This window comes from Medicago sativa, chromosome 2, assembly GCF_051527215.1.
Source record: "Medicago sativa cultivar Bolivia chromosome 2, Bolivia_mono, whole genome shotgun sequence".
In the NCBI taxonomy this organism is placed as follows: domain Eukaryota; kingdom Viridiplantae; phylum Streptophyta; class Magnoliopsida; order Fabales; family Fabaceae; genus Medicago; species Medicago sativa.
Genome location: NC_140750.1, coordinates 75,314,768 through 75,338,477, shown reverse-complemented (window position 1 = coordinate 75,338,477; position 23,710 = coordinate 75,314,768). Strand labels below are relative to the sequence as shown.

Genomic DNA, 23,710 nt, shown 5'->3' with positions numbered 1-23,710 from the left:
TTTCTTGTTATTATTTGACACTCTTTGTTTTCACTTTTTTTTGTGGTGTCCCTCCAAACATGAATTCCTTTTTTCATTATTTCTTATTTGATTTGACCTCATTCATTTCTCTCCTTCCTTTTTCTTTCTTTCATAAATCAACTTGATTACACTCTCCTTAACTTTTTTTTTTGGTACAATACTCTCCTTAACATTTATCTGACCCAATTTAGTATCCGACAAAAAATAATATCTAAATTAATCTCTGGCACTCTTATATCTTTTATCGAGGATAAATTAGTCGGTGCAAAAATATCATAGACTAAACCACGAGAAAATTGTGAGGGATCATTGATTCATTAGTCTTTTTATATTCTGATAGATTTTCATTTGAGTCCTAAGAGAAGAACCAACCACAAAACATTGTTGGTGTTCATGGAAATTGATCTGAATGATTCCATAACTGAAGTCAAGAAGAATGTATGTTGCAATGGTGAATGTGAGAAAAGTGTTTGTTGTGTTTGCACTTTATCTTCTTCTTCATCACCAACATGTTCATCTTCTAGTTCCACTTCAGCTCTTGTATCTTCATCTTATCTTGAACTATGGCATGCTTGTGCTGGTCCTTTAACATCACTTCCAAAGAAAGGGAATGTTGTAGTTTATTTTCCACAAGGTCATTTGGAACAAGTTGCATCTTTGTCTCTCTTTTCTTCATTGGAAATTCCAACTTATGGTCTTCAACCACAAATCTTTTGTAGAGTTGTCGATGTTCAATTACTTGTAAGCACTTAAACTGAGTTATTTTACTCTTTTATTGAATTGTATATGCTTAATTCACATAGACTTATTTTCATTCGGTTTTGTTTAATTTTTTTCTAATTTTTTTTCATTAACAGGCCAATAAGGAGAGTGATGAGGTTTACACACAGGTTACTTTGCTTCCACAGGCAGAGGTTTGTTTTATGGTTTAACATATTTGGTCTAGTTATTTCTTTTTTGATGCATTTTGGTTTGGTTTTCTTCTTAAAAATTGGCAAGTTTTGGAATTTTATTGTTTTTTCACAAGTTATAGATTTATAAAAGATGTACTTAATTTAGTAAAAAAGAAAATGTACTTAACCGTTGATACACATCATTGATTAATGGCTAATGTGATATTGTGATTTATCATTAAACTTTGTTGATCCTCGATAGCTTAACTCAACAAATTATAAATCATAACTTTATAGATTCTTTTGTTGAATTTCTCCTCGGGATCCAAATACTAGTGTTATACATGATGCAGCAATTGCTTCTGTGCTCCTACCTCATAGGGTAACTATAAATCTTGTGTTGTATTCAGTTAGCAGGGATGTGTTTGGATGACAAAGAGCCTGAAGGTTTGGAAGCAGATGGAGAGGGAAATGGAAGATTGCCGGCAAAGTTAGCTTCTCACATGTTTTGCAAAACACTCACTGCCTCTGATACCAGCACTCATGGAGGGTTTTCTGTTCCTCGTCGAGCTGCTGAAGATTGTTTTCCTCCTTTGGTATGAGTATGACACTATGAGTCTGTTTGGATTGGCTTATTTGAGTTTATCTACTAGCATACATACTTGTGACATTGTTTGGAAGAACATATAAAAATAGCTTATAATGACATATCTATAAGCTATTTTCAGCTTATTTCATTAGCTAATTTATTTAATTTTCTGACCTGAAATTGTTGGAAAGTGTTTTGAAGGTGGTGATGAATTCTGTTTATTTTCACTTCTTTAGGATTATAAGCAGCAGAGACCCTCTCAAGAGCTTGTTGCAAAAGACCTGCATGGTGTGGAGTGGAAATTTCGCCATATTTATCGAGGTAGGTGAAACAGAAATATTGTGATTGGTTGGATTCAAATATTGACAATGAATGAAACAGAAATTCCATGTTGTAATCTTTGTCAGGTCAGCCAAGGAGGCATCTGCTCACTACTGGCTGGAGTACTTTTGTTAGCCAAAAGAATCTTGTTTCTGGGGACGCAGTGCTCTTTCTAAGGTGTGTGTTTGTGTTGAACTGAGAGCTTTTGAATTGGCATTAATCATATGTTGTTCCTGCAGTGTACCTTACTGCTCATGGATCTCTATGTAGGGGTGAAAACGGAGAGTTAAGATTGGGAATCAGAAGAGCTGCTCGACCGAGAAACGGTCTTCCTGAATCAATTGTTGGTAACCAGAGTTGTTCTCCTAGTTTCCTTTCTTCAGTGGCTAATGCTATCTCCGCAAAAAGCATGTTTCATGTTTTCTACAGTCCAAGGTACTTGATTAGCAGATACAGTTTTCTTGTTTTGCAAAATGTTGGATAAAGAGTTATTTTATCCCACATGTATATTTAATATGTTTGAATTTGATGTAATACAGAGCTAGTCATGCCGATTTCGTTGTGCCTTACCAAAAGTATGCTAAAAGCATCAGGAACCCACTGACCATAGGGACAAGATTCAAAATGAAATTTGAAATGGATGAATCTCCAGAAAGAAGGTCAGCTATAACATTAGTTATACATGTTTAGCCATTATCTGTATTCTACAACATGATATCATTTTCATGTCTTGCAGGTGTAGTTGCGGTATAGTGACTGGAATGAGTGATTTGGATCCCTATAAATGGCCCAAGTCAAAATGGAGATGCTTGATGGTATATTTTCTACTTTCTTTATACACTAATACTATGCAGTATGTTACGATCGTATTATACATTTGGTATTTGCTATAGATATTTATCATCATCAACTGTGCCGTTGAAGCGTACGCCTTTCTAAACATTACATTAATATATTAATAACCAAATGATGAGAGCTTAATCAATAAAAGCTATCTGTGATATTACACAGGTCAGATGGGATGAGGATATTGAGGCTAATCATCAAGATAGAGTCTCTCCTTGGGAGATCGATCCGTCTACTTCTCTCCCTCCCTTGAACATTCAATCTTGTCGAAGGCTGAAGAAACTGCGGACGGGTCTGCAAGTTGAATCACCCAGTCACCTTATCACTGGTATGAATCCAAATGTACGAGATAACTAAATAACATTAACCACTAAACTTATTGTGTCCTAATCACCCCATCTTCATCGCAGCTGGAGACAGTGGGTTTATGGACTTTGATGAGTCTATAAGATCGACCAAGGTCTTGCAAGGTCAAGAAAAAACAAGTTTTACGTCACTATATTATGGATGTGACACAGTAACTAAGCAGAAAGAATTTGATATCAATTATCTAAGACATACTAATCTTGCATCAAATGGAGCAAGAAAGATTACTTCTTCCGAGTTTACGAGGGTTCAGCCTTCTAGTTATGCAGACTTCACGGAAACGAACCGGTTTCCTAGGGTCTTGCAAGGTCAAGAAATATATCCATTGAGATCCCTGACAGGAAAGGTTGATCTAAGCCTTAACTCTTGGGGTAAAACCAATGTTAGTTACACAAATTATAACCTGCATAATGCAACCAAACTTAACTTTCACTCATTAGGATCAGAAGTTCTTCAAAATTCCTCTTTTCCATATGGTGATATACACAAAGTTGGGCAAGGTATCGGCATGCTGTGCTCCAAACCAACCAATTTCCAACTAGAGAATGTTTCATTTAATACTCCTTCAGCTCAGATAGGTGCATTGAGAAATGAAGTTGGACTGTCTAGTTTCACAATCCGAAATGAACAGAAGCTGCAGGACGATATTTCGGCTGCTACTTCTCTAGGTGCAAACATCAGGATTTCAAATGACGAAAATTTCAAGGGGAAGGTAAATCCTTGTAAACTGTTTGGATTTTCCTTATCGGCGGCGGAAACCACCTCACAAAATCTACAGAACTCTGCTAAAAGAAGTTGCAAGAAGGTGAGCGACGATAGCAACCGAGTTATATTGTGATATGAATTTTTCTCTATTCCTTTGACAATTTGCCAACGCATATGTAATATACAATGAATGAAGGTTCACAAACAAGGGAGCTTAGTTGGAAGAGCCATTGATCTCTCAAGATTGAGCAGCTACAATGATCTGGTGAGTGAACTAGAGAGACTATTTGGCATGGAAGGTCTTCTAGAAGATCCTGATAAGGGATGGAGAATCCTCTACACTGATAGTGAAAATGACATTATGGTTGTTGGGGATGATCCATGGCAGTAAGTTTTACTAAAAATGCTTCTTTTGTCTATTTGTAAATGGTATACACACCATCTGTTTCAGCCATTAAATCAGTATAAATATTTCAAAATATCGATCTAATGGCTATGACTTATGTTGTACCGGTACACCAATTAAAAACGGATGCACCTTGACTTCGATTGTCTGCTGTAACAATATCACACATTCACCAGTGTAAGTTAGAAAACCATCGAATAAATATCATATGGTTCATCCGGAATGAGTCGTCGGATCATCATTCAATGGTTTTTTTGACTGACTGTGCCTTGTGATATTATATTTCAAATGTCGGGCCGGAATGAGTTGTCCTATTGAATCATTCTATCCTATGTAACATATTATGGATGATATGATACATACTGAAAAAATACACTCACCCTTTTGCCTGCAGTGAGTTCTGTGTTATGGTATCAAAAATCCATATATATACACAAGAAGAAGTGGAGAAGATGACAATTGGGATGATGAATGATGATAACCAGAGCTGTTTGGAACATACACCAATGATTGTGGAGGCTTCTAAGTCTTCCTCAGTGGGACAGCCAGATTCTTCTCCAACAGTAGTTAGAATGTAGTTGCATATGTTGGCCTTGTCTCTATGCAATATAATCAATATTACTTGCTTGATTGTTATAAAAAATAATGACTCACTCTTAAATAAATAGTTTCCTGTCAATATTTTTTTGTTTGGTCTATAGACAAAGTCGCATGCACGGCTGAAACTCACATACACAATTGTGAGGTATCAAGTTTGAACCCAAATGAATGTGTCAATAATTTTTTTTAGAAGCTTTAAAATCTCATTTTATTTTGGGAGTGGGAGACTTGGCATAAAATAATTTTGAAAGTTAAGAATAAATAATACACAATGGTAAAAAAAAAAAAAGAATAACACTACAAAAATTTGTTGGAATATGAAGTATATTGTAATATCTGATACAAGTTTAAACTCTTTTTCTTGATTGAATACACAATTTGTTGATTTTTTTTTTCTATATTTTTTTTCTTGATAGAACAAAAAAATAGAAAATTGCTCTTCTCACTTTTGATTTTGTTCATTCCCTTAATTCAGCATGAGTTAATTTTTCAGCGTGAACACATGCCGGCTCTTTTAAGATCGGTTGAACCGGTTTAAAAAGTTATTGAACCGATCTTAAAAGTGTCAGCGTGAGTTAACCCACGCTGAAAAACGTCGAGCATGAGTTAACTCATGCTGAACTAAGTGAATGAGCAAAATCAAAAGTGAGAAGAGCAATTTTCCAAAGAAAAAATTGGGTAAACTTCATAGAAGAGTATATTAGAGTAATTTGAGGAGACTTATTAGATGGAGAAGGTGTATTGAATTGGTTGATATATGTTACTGAAGTAATTGAGAAGTCTATTATGGAATATGGAAAAATAAACAAATCAATAAATATGCAATTCATTGAATTCCACAAATCGATCTAGCATCATCTTTCTCTTTAGTAACAGAAAAAAATCCACAAATCAATTTAGTATCATCTTTCTATGTTGTAACCAAAAAAAAATTTACTGGTCTTTTTTGACCTATGGCAAAGAAAAAAAAGCATCGAAAAAGGAAAAGACAGATTTAAAACGACATTGATAGGATCCATGTTGCTGCCGAATTTAGCCAACCAATTTGCACGTTGATTTCTTTCTCACCGTAGAGAGTGATCAAAGGTCAAGAGCGAAGAGTGTTTCGTGAAGAAAAAAATCTAGGCAATTATAGGAGCATAAGGATGAGTGTGTTGCACTACTTCGATTGAAGGTAAGGTAGACTGAGAGTCAGATTCACAAGTATAAACCAAACCATAACAAATAGCCTGAAGCAGCTAATTGAAGGGAGCTATACCTCTCTTTGGATTGAGCTATAATCCAAGAACCAAAATCAGAACAGAAATATTGTTAGAAGTAAACTGAAGAGATCTACACATGTTTATAGCTTAAGGGCAACCCCTTCTTCATTTAGGGTAGATTCTTGAGTACCGCGACAACCCTTACAACTAGTATCAAAGGAGACATGATGGCTGAACTTGAAAGCATTGGTCGGGAAACTACCATGCATAATGAGCTGAATAAAATGTTTAATATTTTCTCAGTCTCTGTTTTGAAATCCACGTTGGAAAAAAACTAGTGTTTGAAATGCATTTTGCTGCTGTGTATTTGGTTTTTCTGTTGTGTTGAGTATGGAAAACGCCTTAACACAAGTTTGGTCAATTGACTGGTATCGATCTTATAGTCAATTATGAATGAAGATTGTTTACTGTAAAAAAAGAGATATTGCAATTTGTCCTTTGGTTTAAACATATCAGCGCAAAGGCTCAATACTTAGACCGCATTTAAGCTTCTATATTTTACAACAATTCAACTCGTTCAAGCTGTGTTCCAAAGAATAAGAACACAGTTGAGCTAGAACTGAATACAAGGAGGAAATGTTGATTTGATCCTCATGAAAATTTGCTAATCCAGGAGACCACTCTATCTAATGCCTAAATATATTACAAAACATTAGCAACCATATATATTACAAAAGCGAAAAGCAGCGTCTACCTGGTTGTAAATAATAAAACTATTTTTCATTCTCCTATTCAATTTGTTTGGCTGAAACTTGGTTAATTGCTATCAGCAGCAGAGACAAAATTGCAGATATAATAATTTGAACTATCAAATCTGAATGCCCATCTAGACAAAAGCAGCACTATCATGTGTCATTAGGACAACTCTGAATATATCTGCATAAATAACTGAGGACAATTGCAGCCAACATCTTTCTGTTCCTGTAGGGTAATGACACCCTACAGGAACAGGATTTTGCCGGGGAAAATTTTGTAGCGCGGCTACACCATAGATGTTTCAGAAGACAACAGTTTTCACTTCCTGAGGACCAAAAATGCTGCTCTAACTTTCTAGGTACAAATTGCAGCGGTAAGGGCGTCTAAAGCTATTAGAGGAGTAATACCCTCTACTCCGAATCTGAACCAATAGAAAGATTCAAACGGGGCCTTACTGAACGTTTTTGGCGGGGGAATGAGAAAGGGCCATCTGATCTTTTCCTACTTGCTTGGTCAGTTCCAGCATCATCCACACTACGAAGCAAAGAAGCTGCATGAGGAAAAACAAGTCAAGTTAGAGAAGGAAAAAAGTGGCATTTAGAGTCTAAATTAGAACACGAATATAGTCAGAATACACATTGTAAAAAAATTGCGAGCATATTTGTCTGTAATTAGGAGCGAAATATAAGATCAAACACGAGGAAGGAGATGGACCAGGAAAAAAGCACAATCAAATACAGCTAACATTTGGGCTAGAGATTAGGCTCAACGTTTTCAAGCTGCACAAAATAACCATAACTTTCTACGGATGCAAATAAATGATAGCCAATTAGACATTTTACGACAAAGATCACTACAATATTTCATCAGGCCATCCTTCCTTGTCCCCCCTCCTCTCCCCCTATGGTTAAATATTTGCTCATGTAAATAAGCAAAATGCTTGATCCTAGCAAGCAATAAACAGCATGCTTTTACTAAAAGAGACTAGCCAATAGTAAAACTTACAAGGATACAAATGCAATTTGCATCAACAGGCATTGTAACCAATTTGGTATTGATTATATTGATCCGGAAAGAAAAAAAAATCCAACTAACAAGTTAATGGGATACCTTCGATCATCATCATGAAGTATCTGTAGTTTAGTAAAGCACTATTTTCTTTTATGCAAATGTTTTCAACTATTCAATGAAATTAGACAACGACACGGTGCAGAAAATTAACATAATTATGCAGACCATTCTTCCTATAGTGTACAATCACTGTCCCACAGTATCCAACACAATAGCATGTACATGAAGAAAATGAAATAGCAAGTTCCCAATCCTCTTTTATAGGAAGCATAAACAAACTTGATATGGAACTTAGATAAATCTTGGTGATCACGCATGCAAAAAGCCTAATAACATATTCATTTAAGAAATAGTGAAAGGCAGAGAAACATGGACAAAGCGAAGAGTAACGTTGGAAATGGAAAATATTTTTTATTTTAAGAATTCCTACAATGATCTAATATATTTACTTTCTTATAATAAGTAATTGGTTGTTTCTGCACTATAAAATGTAAATGATACTAACCAGTCTCAGCAAGTAACAAATCAGCCTCAGTTAAAGAATCTGTTAAAGAATCTGGCGCATCTTCTCTGGATGCAATTTGCGGTCTGGGATTCAAACCATTTGTTGTGGAAGCATCACCAATACTGCCACCAGCCCCACCCCCAAGGCTAAGAGAGATCCAATCCTCTGTGCAGACACCATTCGACACATCTGTGTGATTTCTTAATTCATGCTGCACAGATGATTCTGCTGGTCTTGTAGGGAGAAAAATCTGAAGCGAGGGATCCTCTCCATGAAATGCCAATGGATTGTCAACCAAACCACCATTTAAATCAGTGTCAGACCGATCAGTGGATGAATTTGGTATTAGAGTACTAGATCCCAGAGCAGTCTCGGGAGCCAGTGTATAACTATTCAGTGATGAGGAGCAATTAATATCACCATGGGCCAATGCATCAGACACATCCACATCAGAACTGAATAGTTGGAATCCCGAGCTTGCCTGAGTTCCAGAATGCAATGGCCAGACGGAGGGAATCCCAAAAATGCCTTCACTGGGATTATCAAAAACGCCAAAGCATGGATTTGCACCAATACTGTGATCTCCTGCATATGAATCCATAATTCCAGGTGGAGGCACCGAATATGCATCAACTGCATCACCAGTTTGATTATTTCCGCAACCAACTGTAGGAGATACTAATATATCATCATCTTCAGAATCACTAAGAACAATAACTTCTGCATTAGCCATCGGAGCGGAAGTGTTGGGAATAGTATATCCATAAGTTGAATCAACATTAGCGCGACACACAGAATCCGTCTCAATCCCATTAGTAGGAGAATAATCTGTATGCCCACCACCACTCTGATTTACGCTTGGATCATCACCATCCAATCTACTTCCAGAGCCACTGCTGCTCATTTGAATAACTACAACTTCATGATTTCCTAAATCCGCATTCAACTTATTATCAGAAGAGGTGTTTGTGTCCTTGGGTTTGCTGACTTCCCAATCTCCATTACAGTTTTTCCTGATGCCAAGTCTTAAGCCATTAGGACTGTCTGAAACACCTTCCTGTTTGACATTCAAAGTTTCCACTCTCTTGTCTTCTCCACTGGTAGAAACAGGGAGGGATCCGTCAGGACAGTGCCATTTAGCAAGATTCCCCAACTCACGGCATTCACTTTCACTCTTGGCCTTGACACGCCAATAACCATCAGGTTTCACCTCCACATCTGTAAACTCCTCCCCACAGTTTTTCATCTGTGCAAGAAAACCAATTTCAATTATGAGTATCGGTTCATAAGACTCAAATACAGGGAAGAGAAATGAAGGTCAAAGAGGAAAACACTACCATAGAAGTGATGCGATTGAAATAAGGATCAATAATGATATTCTCCAGTGCATAGTTTTTGAGACATATGGGGCATTGCCACTGCAGAAACGATTAATGCTTCATTTAACACTTTAAAACAATGAAAGAAATAAGACAAACCATGCACAGTTTCTGAGGATTTTACCTTTCTTGAGCGTTGATTCATTTCCACAAAAACTTCAAGATCAAAACAACCCATGTGAACACAAGGTTTGAATCTTCCTGCAATCTTCATTCTTGAACCACTCATCTACAAATTTCACAAGTACATAAAATTTATAAAACTTCGAGGACTCTGGTTTGTAAAACTTCTTGAGTTACTAAAAGAATCCAATACATCAAAGCCTTACTGGACAACGAAGGCTGATGCTAAAAGTATCTGAAACTACTTCCAGATCACTGTCACTACCAGCATCATCAGCTGAATTTCCACCGCCAACACGACAACAGACACGAGCAAGAGCAACTTCAAAATGCTCACCATCGGACTCCTTTGGAATCATGTTTAAGATCTAGATACCAGAAACTAAACTATTAATTTTATGGCACAGATGGAAGAAATTGTAATTTCAATCAAAACATATACTCTTAAAATCTAACCATACCGGCGAAACATATTTCAACAGTATAAACCAAAAGAAAACATCCTTGTTGAATTGTATTTTTATCCAACCATACCAACAAAACATATTTCAACAGGATAAACCAAAAGAAAACATCCTTGTTGAATTGTATTTTTATCTTACTCAAGGATTACGTTGTTTGCCTTAGGTGTTCAGCATTCTTAGTTTTCCCTCATTATTTCTGTTTTCTCCTCTGTGTTTCTACCCGTTTAAGAGGACACCTTATCCTCAACCCCCATTGTTTATTTAGGATCCATTCACACACCTCTCTCCAAAGTCAGATGGTTAAGCAAGTTGGTGCACTTTGTAAAAGCAACTAGGGACAAACATAATTTACATCAACAACAACAACAACAATAATAATAGTGTACAATATCATAGTAAATTACAAAAATGGGGTTGTTCAGATTTTTTCATTAGTGGTTTCTTTTATGTTAGAAGCTATGGGGTTAGAAGCTATGGTCTTCAGATTATGGAAAAAGAACCACACAGGCATTCCAAATTTTATCAAATTTCTCAGGAATCAGCCCCAGAAACTTTGGACTGTTACCATAGAACACAGATTGTCAACAACAAACTTGACTATTCTGATATGCCTGGATTAAAGAAACCAACAGACATTCAGCTTTTTATAGTTAAAAGTTAAGGAAAACTGCAATCTACCTGTTGCAAGGTGCGCCTTCTAACAATGCGGACCCCTAAACAGAAAATGCGAGCGTCACACCCCGTCAAAGAAATCTTGTTAACTCCTTCTTTTATATATGGCGTGATCTAACAAAAAAAGAAATATAATAAGAAATTGAAAGAAAAAACAATACAGATAAAACTTAACATAACACTGCTAAAATATTTAGACTAAAAATAGCTCTCCAGCATAAATATCTACATTTAAAGTGCAGGGTAAATAAGACAACTGCAGAAAATTCGGAATAGTTATAATAATTAATGACAATAAACTCACAATCGGGCCATCATCGCGACCATTTGCCCCAAGCAATTGTGAACCGGGTCTATTAATTGCACGAACAGAATAACCTATATGATCATAATCAAATAGAACAAAAATTCAATACAATCACAAAGCTCATGAATTTCAAAAAAAATCATTGACATTTTACAATAAAATTATGAGCTTTTAATTAGATAATAATATAATATGCAAACAAAACAAAATCTACAACTGGCAACAAAATAGATTGATGAAAACTAAAATAACACCCAAGGAGAAGATTACACATAATAATAATAATAACATACCATTTACAACTAGGTCTGCATATTGTGGCCATTGCATCCTGAATGGAACTTTGTCGTTCAGAAGCATGCACCAAGCCTACATATGATGTCATTTGGCAAACATCACAAACCGCTCAAGTATATTAGTAGAAGGTTACATGTTAATACTTACACTGAGAAACCAAACCAACCTGAATATCAAATTCTGATTTTAATACTATGTCCTTGTGTGCTCTTGCAAGTTGAAATGTTTTCTCGACACTCTGCACGGGGTTGGATCTGAATCATTCAAACAGAAACACGGTCAAGTCTTTCAAAAAGAAAAGCACTACAAAAAAATAAGTTTTAACCTCAGTAAAGTAATATTATATCGTTATAAGTGTCATTAGGTCATGTACATTTCTTTAGAAAATGATTGATTACGTTGATTTATGTAGGAAAACGATGTATGAAGATTAAAATACCCATATTACTTGTAATTAAAAGTAGTAGTAGTAGTAGTAGTAGTAGCAGTAGTAGTGGAATAGTTAGACCGATTATTTAATTAAATGAAGGTATTATTAGAAAAAGTTAATTTTTTTTACACAAATTAAAAAAGTTAATAAATGTTGTCTTGGTATTTTAGAGTGACAAATAACACGACACTTGTAATGGGATGGAGAGAGTACATGTTTGTGTTGAATACGAAAATATTTAAGAAAAACCTTCAGACAAAAAATGAAAACTCAGAAAGAGGATGGAAACAAATTTATTTTAGAGGGGATAAACGTGATCAGACTTGAGAGTATTTTCACCATAATATAAAATAACACACATTACCATCCCTTTAAATGGCACAAAAAACCTAAATGAAAACTGTATATATAACGTAACCAAAACATATAGACAGCGGTTAAAGCATGTGCATTTGCATTCACTATTGGAATTAGACACCACTCCCTCACCGCCCTAAATGAAAATCTCTACCAATTTAGGCAACAAAATATCTCCTAGTAGCATATAAGATACGAAGAATGTGTTAGTCTCTACTGACTAAGTTCATGCCTAGGCAACAAAATATCTTCTAATGGCATATAAGAAGACAAATGAACACGATTACACGACTATATCCAGATTCAACAAAATCAACATAAGGTACTCACCCTTCAGTTGGAACAAGGGTTGTAGCCAACTTCACCGGAAGTAAAGGGTGCATCATTGAAACCGAGAACCTGTGATATAGAGAAGAGCATGTGGGATAAATAAAAGGATAGGTAACTTCTTCCAGTTTTTTTGAACAAACAGTAACTTCTTCCAGTTACAAGGGAATATAAAAATATAAGAAGACTAAAAAACCATCTAATGCAACACAACTTAGTTAGTATACTCAGAAAATCATAATCACATGCATGAAAAGGAAAATAAATAAAAAGAGGCAAAGCCTCAAACAGAACCATATGTACTAATATGAATCTCTAATCAAAACTCAGACTAAGTGTGTTTGGGTGAGCATTTGTTAAATGTGATTTTGAATGTAAACTTCGGTTTGAAGTGAAGTGATCTATATTTTGATGTTTTTACTCTAAAAGCAAGTTTGATGTAAAACTTGATTTTGGTTTTAACCTAGTGAAACCAAGATTTGGAGGCAAAATCAATTTTATCTAACAATACGCAAGCATTTGTATTTTTTCTAAAATTAAATTTGATAATAGGCAAAATCATTTCTTATAATCTTCATTCATGAAACCAAACACATGCTAGGATATAACAATGCTATCATAAATGAATAAATGCGCATAAAATTACCATCTTTACAACTATCAATATCATTACTACGCTATTTAAAAGAATTGGTGTAATAAAAGTACAGGTACATTTGGTTGTGTGTTTTTTTTCTTCTGAAAAAACACTTTTGGATTAAAAGATGGTTGAAAATAAAAACTAATGTTTTTTTTTAAAATGAAAAGACAGTAAACAAAAGCTGACTTTCCTTGTCAGCTGAAAATAGTAGCATCTAAAAAAGCTGCAAGATGGAATCAATTCTTTTTAAACTTTAAACAATTGGTTCCTAAAACCACTAGATATCTCCTAAACACAGTTTAATGGAGCAATAACGGATATAATAGCTCAGTAATAGAAAACACAACCAACACAAACCCTTAAACACAGATGGCTCTGGCAGTGAACATAAAAAAAATTCAACACAATTCTATGGAGAAAAAACTTTCAAACAATTTATTCACACCCCATATAAGCTGAATAAAAAGGGAACATGACATACGGGTCTGCACGACTGAGACGACATATTTCACAATAAAATGTATCTGGGATTGGCGGGAGTCCTTCAGTGGGTGTATCCGGAATAATAACGCAGTTGAGATGTTGCGACACAGGGCATTTTCTATCTTCACACTGTAAACAAGGCCAAAATTATCAAATATAAGCTGCCAGGAAAGTTTTTAATTAAATTCACATGACATCCAAGGAAAATAATGGAAATGATCAATGAAATCCTATGAGAATGTAAAGAAGCATATAATTTTATGAATCGTGAGGATAGAAGAAATATAGTGAATATTATACCTTGATCAATAGATCTGTTTCCAATGAACTTCCACAGAGACATCGAACCTTTGTAGCTGATTGAATGGAATCCTCAACTTCACCTTTAATTTTCACATTACTGCTGTCTGAAGCACCCTGCCCCTTTGATGCTATATCAGTGGCTCCAGATACCTGCAGTTTTCTGGGGAAAAAAACACAAAACATCATGAAAGAAAAATTATAAAAAATGAGGACATTATGGTATATATACACCAGTATAGTCGACTTAAAGGAAACCTAAAAACAGATAACCAAATCATGTGTTAACTATGAACTTATCTATAAAACTTCAGCCATTACATTAATCTGAAGCATAACAAAACTAAATGAAGAAAATATCTTCAATAGTGTTGTCGCTGACACTGACCTATATGTGTCCTCCACTAATTTTACCACTTGTTCTTTTTCAACAGCATTCTTCTTAGCCCGTACTTTAGCCACTGGGGAAAAAATAACAAGTTGATTAGTTTACAGGAGAAAGGGAGGAATATAAGAAACACGACTTCACATATTAGTGTGTGCAGATGAAAGAACTCACTGCATTCTGAAAAGTACAAGAGATGCTTTAACCCATATGCAAATGAAAAACCTTAATATAGTTTGTCAATGCTTCTTCATTTAGGGCTTAGGGTGTTTCTTATTTTAACTAAGGAAGATTTATCATTTAGTGTGGGCATAACAAAGAACTCACTGCATTCCCTAGAATTTCCATCTAACTTGAACTAAAGAAAATCAATGCACATGCCACAATTTACAACATCCAATGAGATATTCAAAGACAAAAAAAAACATTTGCAAAATAAGTGTTATGAGTTTAAATAATAACTGTGCTACGCATATATAATGAGTTTTTCACACTAATGAAATAGACAAAAGTTACAAAATACAAGATATAATGAAGTTAGTACTAATGGTTGAGTCATGTGTGTGTCTGTGATAGGATAGTATAATCATACCTTGTTCATCTGAGATGATAGATAATATCCTATCGATAAGATCCTGCAGAAAATAGAGTATTGACATTAATGCATTGTCCTAAAACTCCAGAGAATAGATATCATGCTGTGCAGTTAAGCAATTAAAAATAATAATATATGGGTAAACTCCAGAATTTCAAGAGGTATGAAAGTCCATTCATCGGATTGACAATATCAATACTCTCGTAAGAGTTTGATCTATAAACTTGTATTCTTGATTGCATGGGAAAAGGGGCATCAGCAAATAAACACCATTCAATCACACTTCAAAACCACACCTTAAGTTTCAAAGATAATATCTTAACATTGAAGATGTGTGATCAGTAATATTGATTATCTCACCTGCTTCTTTCCCTGCTTCGAAATTCCTATCTGGGTAAGCACATCTTTGAGATCCTTTACACGAAAATATTGCAATTTTTCCTACATGAAAAGTCAATAGTCAGTATAGTGGGAAAGCATTAAACCCCAAAAAACCAAAAGATAACATAAAACCCGCACTAAATACCTGCTTAACAAAGTTTCACAATAAGTAAACCAAACAAAAAAACAGAAACACCATCCAATGAACTAGACATTAACTAGCCTCTAAACCATAAATTGCCATTTACCACTAAAAAAAACGCATTATGCGTTATTGCTTTAGCATTTTAACTATAAGAAACACAACCAACGCCACTCAAACAGATAACAAAAAAAAAAAAACAAAACTTTTGATTCCCCCATAGCAGTTAACAAAGGTAAACTGCACAAAATGCATGTCTGGATTCACTGTCAGATTGGCATAATCACACGACGAGCCACCATGACTTCGCAAAAGCTTCACTTCAAAACTTCAAAAAAATCACAGTGCCAGTAATCCAAAAAAAAAAAATATATCAATGCCACTGATTTTCACAAAAAAACTAATCAAACTCACCCCTCATCCAAACATTCATTGAGTGGTGATTGCACAATGCCATAAAAAATATCTACTTTAACACAAATTTTAGATTGATCATCACTTCAGTTACATAAAAAATCCTAATCACAAAAATAATGTTGATCATAAATTAAAATCACAATTGCACAAAAACTGAAAGAAAAAAAAAATCATACCTTACAACTTGAAATCAAATCATCCATTTTGCACAGATTCTTCAGCAATAACAAACACCAATAAGCATGCTGCCACAACAAATAACTGATCCAATCAAATCAAAATCAAAATCATAACCAAATCAATAAAATTTACAAAAAAATACTTCAAAATTAAAAAAAAAAAATGAATTTCAATTCTCAATAACTACAATAGATTCAACCAAGGGTTAAGGTAGATGAAATTAAGCACAAATTATGAATCATGGAAAAAAAATCGAAATCAAAACACAAACTCAGAAAAGTGAAATTAGGGTTTTGGTTTGGGATGGGATGGGAGCTTACGTAAGATGAGTCGGCAGTGAGCACTGTTACTGTTGGAACGATGATGTTATGCGTTTCTTATTGACCCAAAAACCAAACCTCCATTTCAATCTTCGGATTTATCGATGTTTTATTCAATCTAGTTTATTAACGGTAACATGTCCGGGTTTTTTTCAGGTACATTCATCGCAATGCAACACATGCATAGTTTTTCCTTTTTCTTTTTGTTTTTTAGGTTTTTTCTCTTTGTTTAGGATTTTGATTCACGTTAATTAGGGTTTTTGACCTTACACCTTTGTTTTGTGGGTCAAAAATTTAGGGTGATCGTATGTTCAGAACGATGCTGCATTTTGTAAATTTTTAGTTTTTACGATGAAATGGCGATTGAATGTACGGTGGCGCGATCCATTGTTCATCCAGATAAGTGTGTTTAGTAAGTTTGGATCATGTTGAATCTTTCACGGTGAAATGACAATTGAATGTACGGTGGTTGCGACCCACTGCTCGCCCAGATAAGCGTTTAGTAAGTTTAGATCGTATTGAATCTTTCATAGTTTATAGGATTAATTTACAGTTGAAATGTACGGTGGTTGCGACCCACTACTGCTCGCCCAGATAAGCGTTTAGTAAGTTTTGATTGTATTGAATCTTTCATAGTTTATGAGATTAATTTATAGTTGATTGTATGAAACAATCTTAGGTTTTAATGTCACATCGAGATGTGACTTAAACTTAGTATGTGTTTGGTTTCGAGTTTGAGTATTCAATTGTGTCGTGTAATGCTTTCATCGGAATTTCATCGAAGCTGCAAAATCAAGCTTTCGCGACAAGGTGGTTTTGGTGTGTTGCAGAAGCAAACATGTGTTCTTCTAGTCGCGAGTTCATAGAGGATTATAAGCATGGGCTCAAGTTGGGTTGTTGATTGAGAACTTACATAGATTTTTCAGAGTGCACCTAAAAAAAATATCTAACAGTCACGAATGGCTCGAAATCGATCTCGAAATGTCCACAAATGAATAACATGTCTCTATTCCACCGTATTTGGTTAGAATGCATGACATAATTATTGAGCTTCAATTTTACATTTATTGATAAGGATAGTCGATAGTCAAAGAAGTTTAACGAATGTTTGAAGGATATGGTTGACACCGATATGATTTAGACGTGAATAATAATGGGATATAGTATATGCATGATATTTATTTATCCAATCGTGTCTTTGATACACACATGCTAACAAACAAGATAGCGTTATTTTTTCATATCATGTTTTTAGAACACAATTTGAATGTCACAATATGATAAATATATTCCAAATTAACATGTAAGTTTTAAATTTTATAAAATAAAAAGTGCTAAAAAAATTATTAAGGAATGAAATAGTTTTATATAGTTTAAAAAAACACTTCTAAATAAATAACTTTATTATGTTTGTTAGCTAAGATAATTATATGTAACAACACACTTTTGTAAGAAAAATATAATTAATTTAAAAATAATAATTTTATTATTTTTGTAATTCTAATAATAATTTTATTTTTAAATATTTCATTTCAATATATTTATTATGTTTTGAATTATATAAAATAAAAAACTACGTATTGTCATGGTAAAATCATACATATTTTTAAAATTAATTATTAATATTTATACTTTTAATTTAAGATCAAACTCCTTTTTTTTATTTTTAAAATATATAGTTTATTATTTAAATTATATTTTATGAAGATAAGTGAGTAAATGATTTTCGTATACCCTACTTTCAAACTCAGTTTATATTCAGAATAATAATATTAAAATTGCGAAAAATATAATACAATTTATGATTAACTTATAGGTTGGTTTATAAATGATATCATAGTTGTCATATCATGTGTCCCCATGAGCTTAACTTGGTTGATAAGGACAATGCATAATATATGCAAGCTCCGGGGTTCGAACCCCGGACACCATCAAAGAAAAAATGTTGTCGAGTTAAAAGTGGATGGAACAATAATATTGAGTATAAAAGCATGCATGGAGTTAAAACTACAATTTACAAATCCTATATTCAAATTTAGAAAAAAAAAAATGGAGGGTACAAAACAAAATCCCAAATAAACGGGCTCTAAATGGTTGTCATTGATACTTGTTTCACATGTCTAAGTATACGGGTGTGATTTTAGTCTAAATTCACAATAATTGGCACCTAAGCTGGTGCAAAAGGTGACATTTTTCAAGTGAGCAACATAGGTACCAAGCTTGACACAGTGAAGATGGAAGTGTATGAAGGCATCGAGGAATGAGGCATTGATGTCAATAAGCTAGCACAATCAGAGAAGACCGAGATAATGGATAAGGAAATAGTGTCATTATCTTATGCCTCATAGACAAATTAAGAGTTTAATGAAGTCGCAAAAATGAACATCACGAAAGTTATATGTTTTCCCAAAGCCATCATTAGCCTGGAGAGGCAGTGCTGAGAATATTCAAGATCGATAAAAGTAAAAATATGCAAGATTAGTCTAAAGAGGTTGAAGGAAGAATACCCAAGATAAACCTAAGAGTCAGAGGTTAAGAGATGAAATACAAATTGGATATACACGTTTGGAAGTTGAGGCGGAGAAAAACTCAACTTGAGATGGAGTCTTTCACTAATGGTACTAGAAGAAGGCAAATAACATTGACTCATAGCTATCTAGTCAAAGATATGTAAAGGAGGGATATTGTTGCTCCAAAGTGACGACTGTGGAGACCTCGTGTGTCATGCTTTAAGTGAGAGCAAGGAAATATTCAAGATGATGGAAATTTTCGGGGGTTGAATAATGCAAGGTACGGCGTATGGGATTACCTCAAAAGTCAAAGGTAATTAAAGGAAAGACAATCTTCAAGAGTTGAAGAGGTTATGGTGAAACTTTGTGAAGCTACGTAAAGAGCCTAAGGCAGTTGAGCAAAAAATATTCAACAGGATAAGGTGAATCTTGTGGGACTACAAGGTGTAGTTGAGTATAAGAAGAAGAATTAAATTGGGAAATTTGTGGAACTAGCAAGGATCTTGAAGGCAAATGGAAGTCGATGCAAAGATTAAGGTTCAAAAGGGGGCTGGACTTATTCAAGAATGGAGAGAGAGTAACAAGGTGGTTAATAGTTAAAGGGGCATCATCATAAGTTTAAAGTCAATGTGAAGAATTGTTAAGTGTTACTTAAAATCTTATAATGTGCAAAAAGGTTGGAAAAAGTTTTTTGTTGGTTGGATTTTGTACCACGCGCGAGGAACAAGATTTATGTGCAAGGTGTGAGGTATGTGGTTTTTTTTTTGGCTTTTTTTCTTTTGTCTCGTGTGTTTAGCGCAGGCCCTTGTGTGCAAGGCGCATGAAGCACGAGGTAACTGCATGACCTGTGTGTGACTCGTGTCTTGCAACACCTAGTTTTTATCAAGGCACGTGGAGCATATGTGAGGCACATGCCACGAGCTCTATATGTACATAATGTTGTTTTCAGTTTGAAAGGGGGAATCTTAGAGAACCAAAAGAATGGACTCTTGAAAAAAGGTTGATGTTTTTTAGTGAGAGATTCTAGAAGTGAGAAACATGTGATAAAATAATTGGGGAATGATTATCATTGAGTGAGTTTAGATAGGATATCAGAAAAATAGGACATCCCTCTTGAAGAGCAGTTGGGAACATATTCTTGGCCACTTTTGCAACTCTCTTATTCGGCGGCAGAGAGTAGGAAAAAGGTAGAAATTAGGTTTGCTGTTGGACAACTTGTTCAAGATTATTTCTTGTAACCCTTGTATCTCTTTGTAAGAAACTCATTGATAGTGTGTTGGAGAGTTGCTCTCTGCCCTAAATGTAGGTCGATATGGGTCAAACTGACTTAACAAATATTTATGTGTTGTTTATTCATCTTCTACTATTTTATCTTTGTTCTTTGGTTCGATTGTGATTTTGGTTTACTCATAGTTGCTAGATACATTGTTGTTCCTTGAGATTGATCGGTTATTAACTGTCGTTGATATTTAATCCACACAATAAGTTTATTAATGTGATTTGAGTATGAATTCGTGAGAACCATTTATGTAACATAAGATTGTATGTCCTACAAGTTAATTTATTTTTCAAAACTAAAATAGGTGTACAAAGAGAATTTGTTTTTCCATATTGCTCTTTTATTTTGTCTGTGTTTATCACAACTATAAATAATCTCCTACTCAATTTGAAGCCATAGTAAGCAAAAACAAAAAACAAAAAGATAAACAAGGAAGAAACAAATAGTAAGAAATAATACCGTAAAAAAATAGTAGAAAATAAAAAACAAAATAGTATATTTGTATAGAAAAATTGAGTCTTGTTAATGTGTTAACCTTTTGTCGTCTTTCCCTAAAAAAAAAATTTTATGTCGTCTTTCATATGAAGGGGACCCTCATAATCTAGAATTTGATCGGGAGTTAAGAAAAATCTAACAAATAATTGTTTCAGAACTCAATTTTTTTTAAACAATCTGTTCTTAGATGAAACTCATTAACCACTGACAAAAGGAGTCTCTCGTATAAAACAAAATAAAAATAGGAGTAAAAGTGTAACTAACTAATTAATTAAGAGGTTCCATTTTATTGTGCATAGGCCAAATTAGGGAAAAGAAAAGTATGAGAAAACGGTGACAGAGGATAAAATAGATCCCATCATCATCATGTTCTATGTCACTTTACTTATTTTTAAAAATCCAAACATATAACCGAAATATATTTCATCATATTCAACTGATCCAAACAAAGTCCTCGTGAGCTTAGCTCAATTAGTTGGGACAATGCATAAAATATGTAAGGTCCGGGGTTCAAACCCCGACCACTACAAAAAAAAAACTGATCCAAACAAAACCTTGACCAACACTATAAAAATATTTTCTCATAACTCAACTGGTTGAGTATTTTCTCATTACTCAATTAGTTGAATTTTGACTAATTGTCACAAGTTCATGAGTTTAAAATGAAGTGTCAACTTTGTACCAAAAAAAAAATTGAAGTGCCAACCTCTTAGAATTGAGTTTGACATAACCAACTCTTACAAAACTGTAATGTATAAGGTGAAGACTGTCATTACATATAAACTTGTGTTCGTATCTTTTCTCTTACACACATCTCTCATATTCAAGACTGGACATCTGGAGCGAGATCCAAATGGTTTGATAGTGGTAACTTGGTGTTCAATAAATTTTGTATAAACTTTGATACCATATTAAAATTTGGAATACATGACAAAACCAACTTGTAAAATAAAGACCGGCCTCATCTATAAACCAGTGTGTATGTCTCTCTTCCAAACATCAACCACATTAGTCATCCATGCAAACATGCAACCATAACGAGAATAACCAATCTTGGAAGCATAAATACAAGATATATATTCCAAAAAATTAACAAAAATATTTTTTTTAATTAACAAAAGAAAAATTTATTGATTTTTTTTTTTTTAAAAAAAAAGAAGATAAAAAAGTCAAAAACAAAAAAGTAAAAATGGAAAAGTTCATGCTAAACAAATTTAAACCCACCCTTGATTGTTGTATTGTTGTGCTTCCTAAGAAAGTTTCGTGTGTTTCCTCAACTTATACCATTGTGATAGATGTAATAATCTCATTAAACTCATCTTCATTGTTCAGTGTATTATCCTCATGTCAGTATCTAAATCTACCTTATATTTCCCATATTATAATTTGAAAGTAAATTTATCATAATAAAAAGGATCATTGTACGGAAAAATCCAATTTCAAAATAAAAAGAATTTCAATAACATTTGGATTTCAAGTTCACATAAATAAAATTGATAATAATATTAATAAAATAATAATTCATACAACTAGAAATGTGAATAAAATATATAAAGTCTAGATTCATACAAGTACAATAAGTCCACAAACAAACAAAGTAGTGAAATTTTGATGAAGAAATAAATAAACTAATTAGCTAAGCAGCTTTTGCTGTTAAAGTGTGGTAGAGAACGAGATCATACAAGATATCATTCAGATCTCCATCAAAGTATTCTCTTGCAATGTTAATTTGGGTACCTATTTCTTGATTAACATTAGCATGATTACCAATAATACCCTCTCTTTCAAGTGATCTTTGCTTCCTCATCATCATCATGGTATTTCTCCTACGATCATGATCTACCATCCTACACCCATCAACACAACAAAACACAAAATATTCACAAAACACAACTATATAATATAATAATATTTTAGAGAAAGAAGGTGAAAAAAATAGTGAAATAAGAGATTATAGTTACTCATGAGGAAGAGGAAGAGGAAGAGGGTGCATGATCCCTGAAAGACAGAGAGGAAGACCATGACGAATGTTTAACATGGATTGCATTATTTTTGGTTAATTTCTTTCTTTGGAACAATAGTACTTTGTTAAGGACAACACTCTTTTTGTTGTTGTTGTTGTTTTGTGGTGGTGACGTCTCTCTTGTTCTGTCCACCAGCCATTTATTATAGATTCAAGGCTTAAGTGCAATTTTGCCCCCTTATTTTGACTGAATCGGAATTTTACCTCCCCTATTTTAAAACTCGGAATTTTACCCCCCAATTTAATGTTTTTCGGAATTTTACCCCCCCTATTTTAAAACTCAGAATTTTACCCCCCCCAATTTAATGTTTTTCTGAATTTTACCCCCTCCACCACATTATCTTATTATCCACCTAATTAATTATTTAAATTAAATAATTTTTAATTACAAAAAATAAATAACTTTTTAAAAAAATGGAAAAAAAACTTTAAAAAATACCTTAAAATGCAGAAAAAAAATTAGAAAATAAAGATAAAATGTAGGAATTACAAAAAAAAAATTATAAAAATCGAATTTTTTTTAAAAAAAATACCTTAAAATGCAGAAAAAATACTAGAAAATAAAGATAAAATGTAGGAAATAAACCAGAATAAACAAAAAAAATTTCATTAAAAATACATGGAAAAACAGTATAAACGGAAAAAAAAATCCCATTAAAAATACATGAAAAAAAACATAATGCACCTGTAAATATTTGGATGATCATTAGCCAAATATACGAGTGCAATAATACACCTAATAATTGATCATCCAAATATTAGCCACGTATTTTTAATGGAATTTTCCATGTATTTTTTTTGGATTTTTTCGTTTATTCTGGTTTATTTCCTACATTTTATCTTTATTTTCTAGTATTTTTTCTGCATTTTAAGGTATTTTTTTAAAGTTTTTTCGATTTTTTAAAAAAATTATTTATTTTTTG

The 23,710-nt window shown here is 33.6% G+C and overlaps 3 protein-coding genes across 6 annotated transcripts; 1 reads left to right on the top strand and 2 right to left on the bottom strand.

Annotated features, from left to right (window-relative positions):
- The first annotated feature begins 378 nt into the window (after nt 1-378).
- Nucleotides 379-4,826, top strand: LOC146950745 (auxin response factor 4-like). The gene is made up of 12 exons (XM_085746708.1): nt 379-762; nt 879-935; nt 1,325-1,510; nt 1,740-1,824; nt 1,911-2,001; nt 2,095-2,259; nt 2,364-2,483; nt 2,561-2,639; nt 2,836-2,998; nt 3,081-3,841; nt 3,938-4,128; nt 4,542-4,826. The coding sequence occupies exons 1-12, from the start codon at nt 415-417 to the stop codon at nt 4,723-4,725; spliced, it is 2,430 nt and encodes an 809-aa protein (XP_085602834.1). The 5' UTR covers nt 379-414; the 3' UTR covers nt 4,726-4,826.
- A 1,620-nt stretch (nt 4,827-6,446) lies between these two features.
- Nucleotides 6,447-16,539, bottom strand: LOC146950744 (E3 SUMO-protein ligase SIZ1-like). 4 transcript variants are annotated; one of them, XM_085746705.1, is made up of 17 exons: nt 16,481-16,539; nt 16,157-16,241; nt 15,401-15,481; nt 15,038-15,080; nt 14,449-14,521; nt 14,061-14,223; nt 13,759-13,889; nt 12,641-12,709; nt 11,690-11,777; nt 11,520-11,595; nt 11,224-11,297; nt 10,926-11,033; nt 9,990-10,151; nt 9,785-9,889; nt 9,619-9,699; nt 8,282-9,527; nt 6,447-7,255 (listed from the first exon to the last, which is right to left on the bottom strand). In XM_085746705.1, the coding sequence occupies exons 2-17, from the start codon at nt 16,181-16,183 to the stop codon at nt 7,116-7,118; spliced, it is 2,667 nt and encodes an 888-aa protein (XP_085602831.1). In that variant the 5' UTR covers nt 16,184-16,241; nt 16,481-16,539; the 3' UTR covers nt 6,447-7,115. The 4 variants fall into 4 exon arrangements, with proteins under 4 accessions (XP_085602831.1, XP_085602830.1, XP_085602832.1 ...); XM_085746704.1 differs by having other exon boundaries at nt 16,157-16,225; XM_085746706.1 differs by having other exon boundaries at nt 16,485-16,539.
- Nucleotides 16,540-22,284: 5,745 nt separating this feature from the next.
- On the bottom strand, nt 22,285-22,908 carry LOC146950743 (uncharacterized). The gene is made up of 2 exons (XM_085741578.1): nt 22,726-22,908; nt 22,285-22,611 (listed from the first exon to the last, which is right to left on the bottom strand). The coding sequence occupies exons 1-2, from the start codon at nt 22,809-22,811 to the stop codon at nt 22,401-22,403; spliced, it is 297 nt and encodes a 98-aa protein (XP_085597704.1). The 5' UTR covers nt 22,812-22,908; the 3' UTR covers nt 22,285-22,400.
- Between the last annotated feature and the right edge of the window lie 802 nt (nt 22,909-23,710).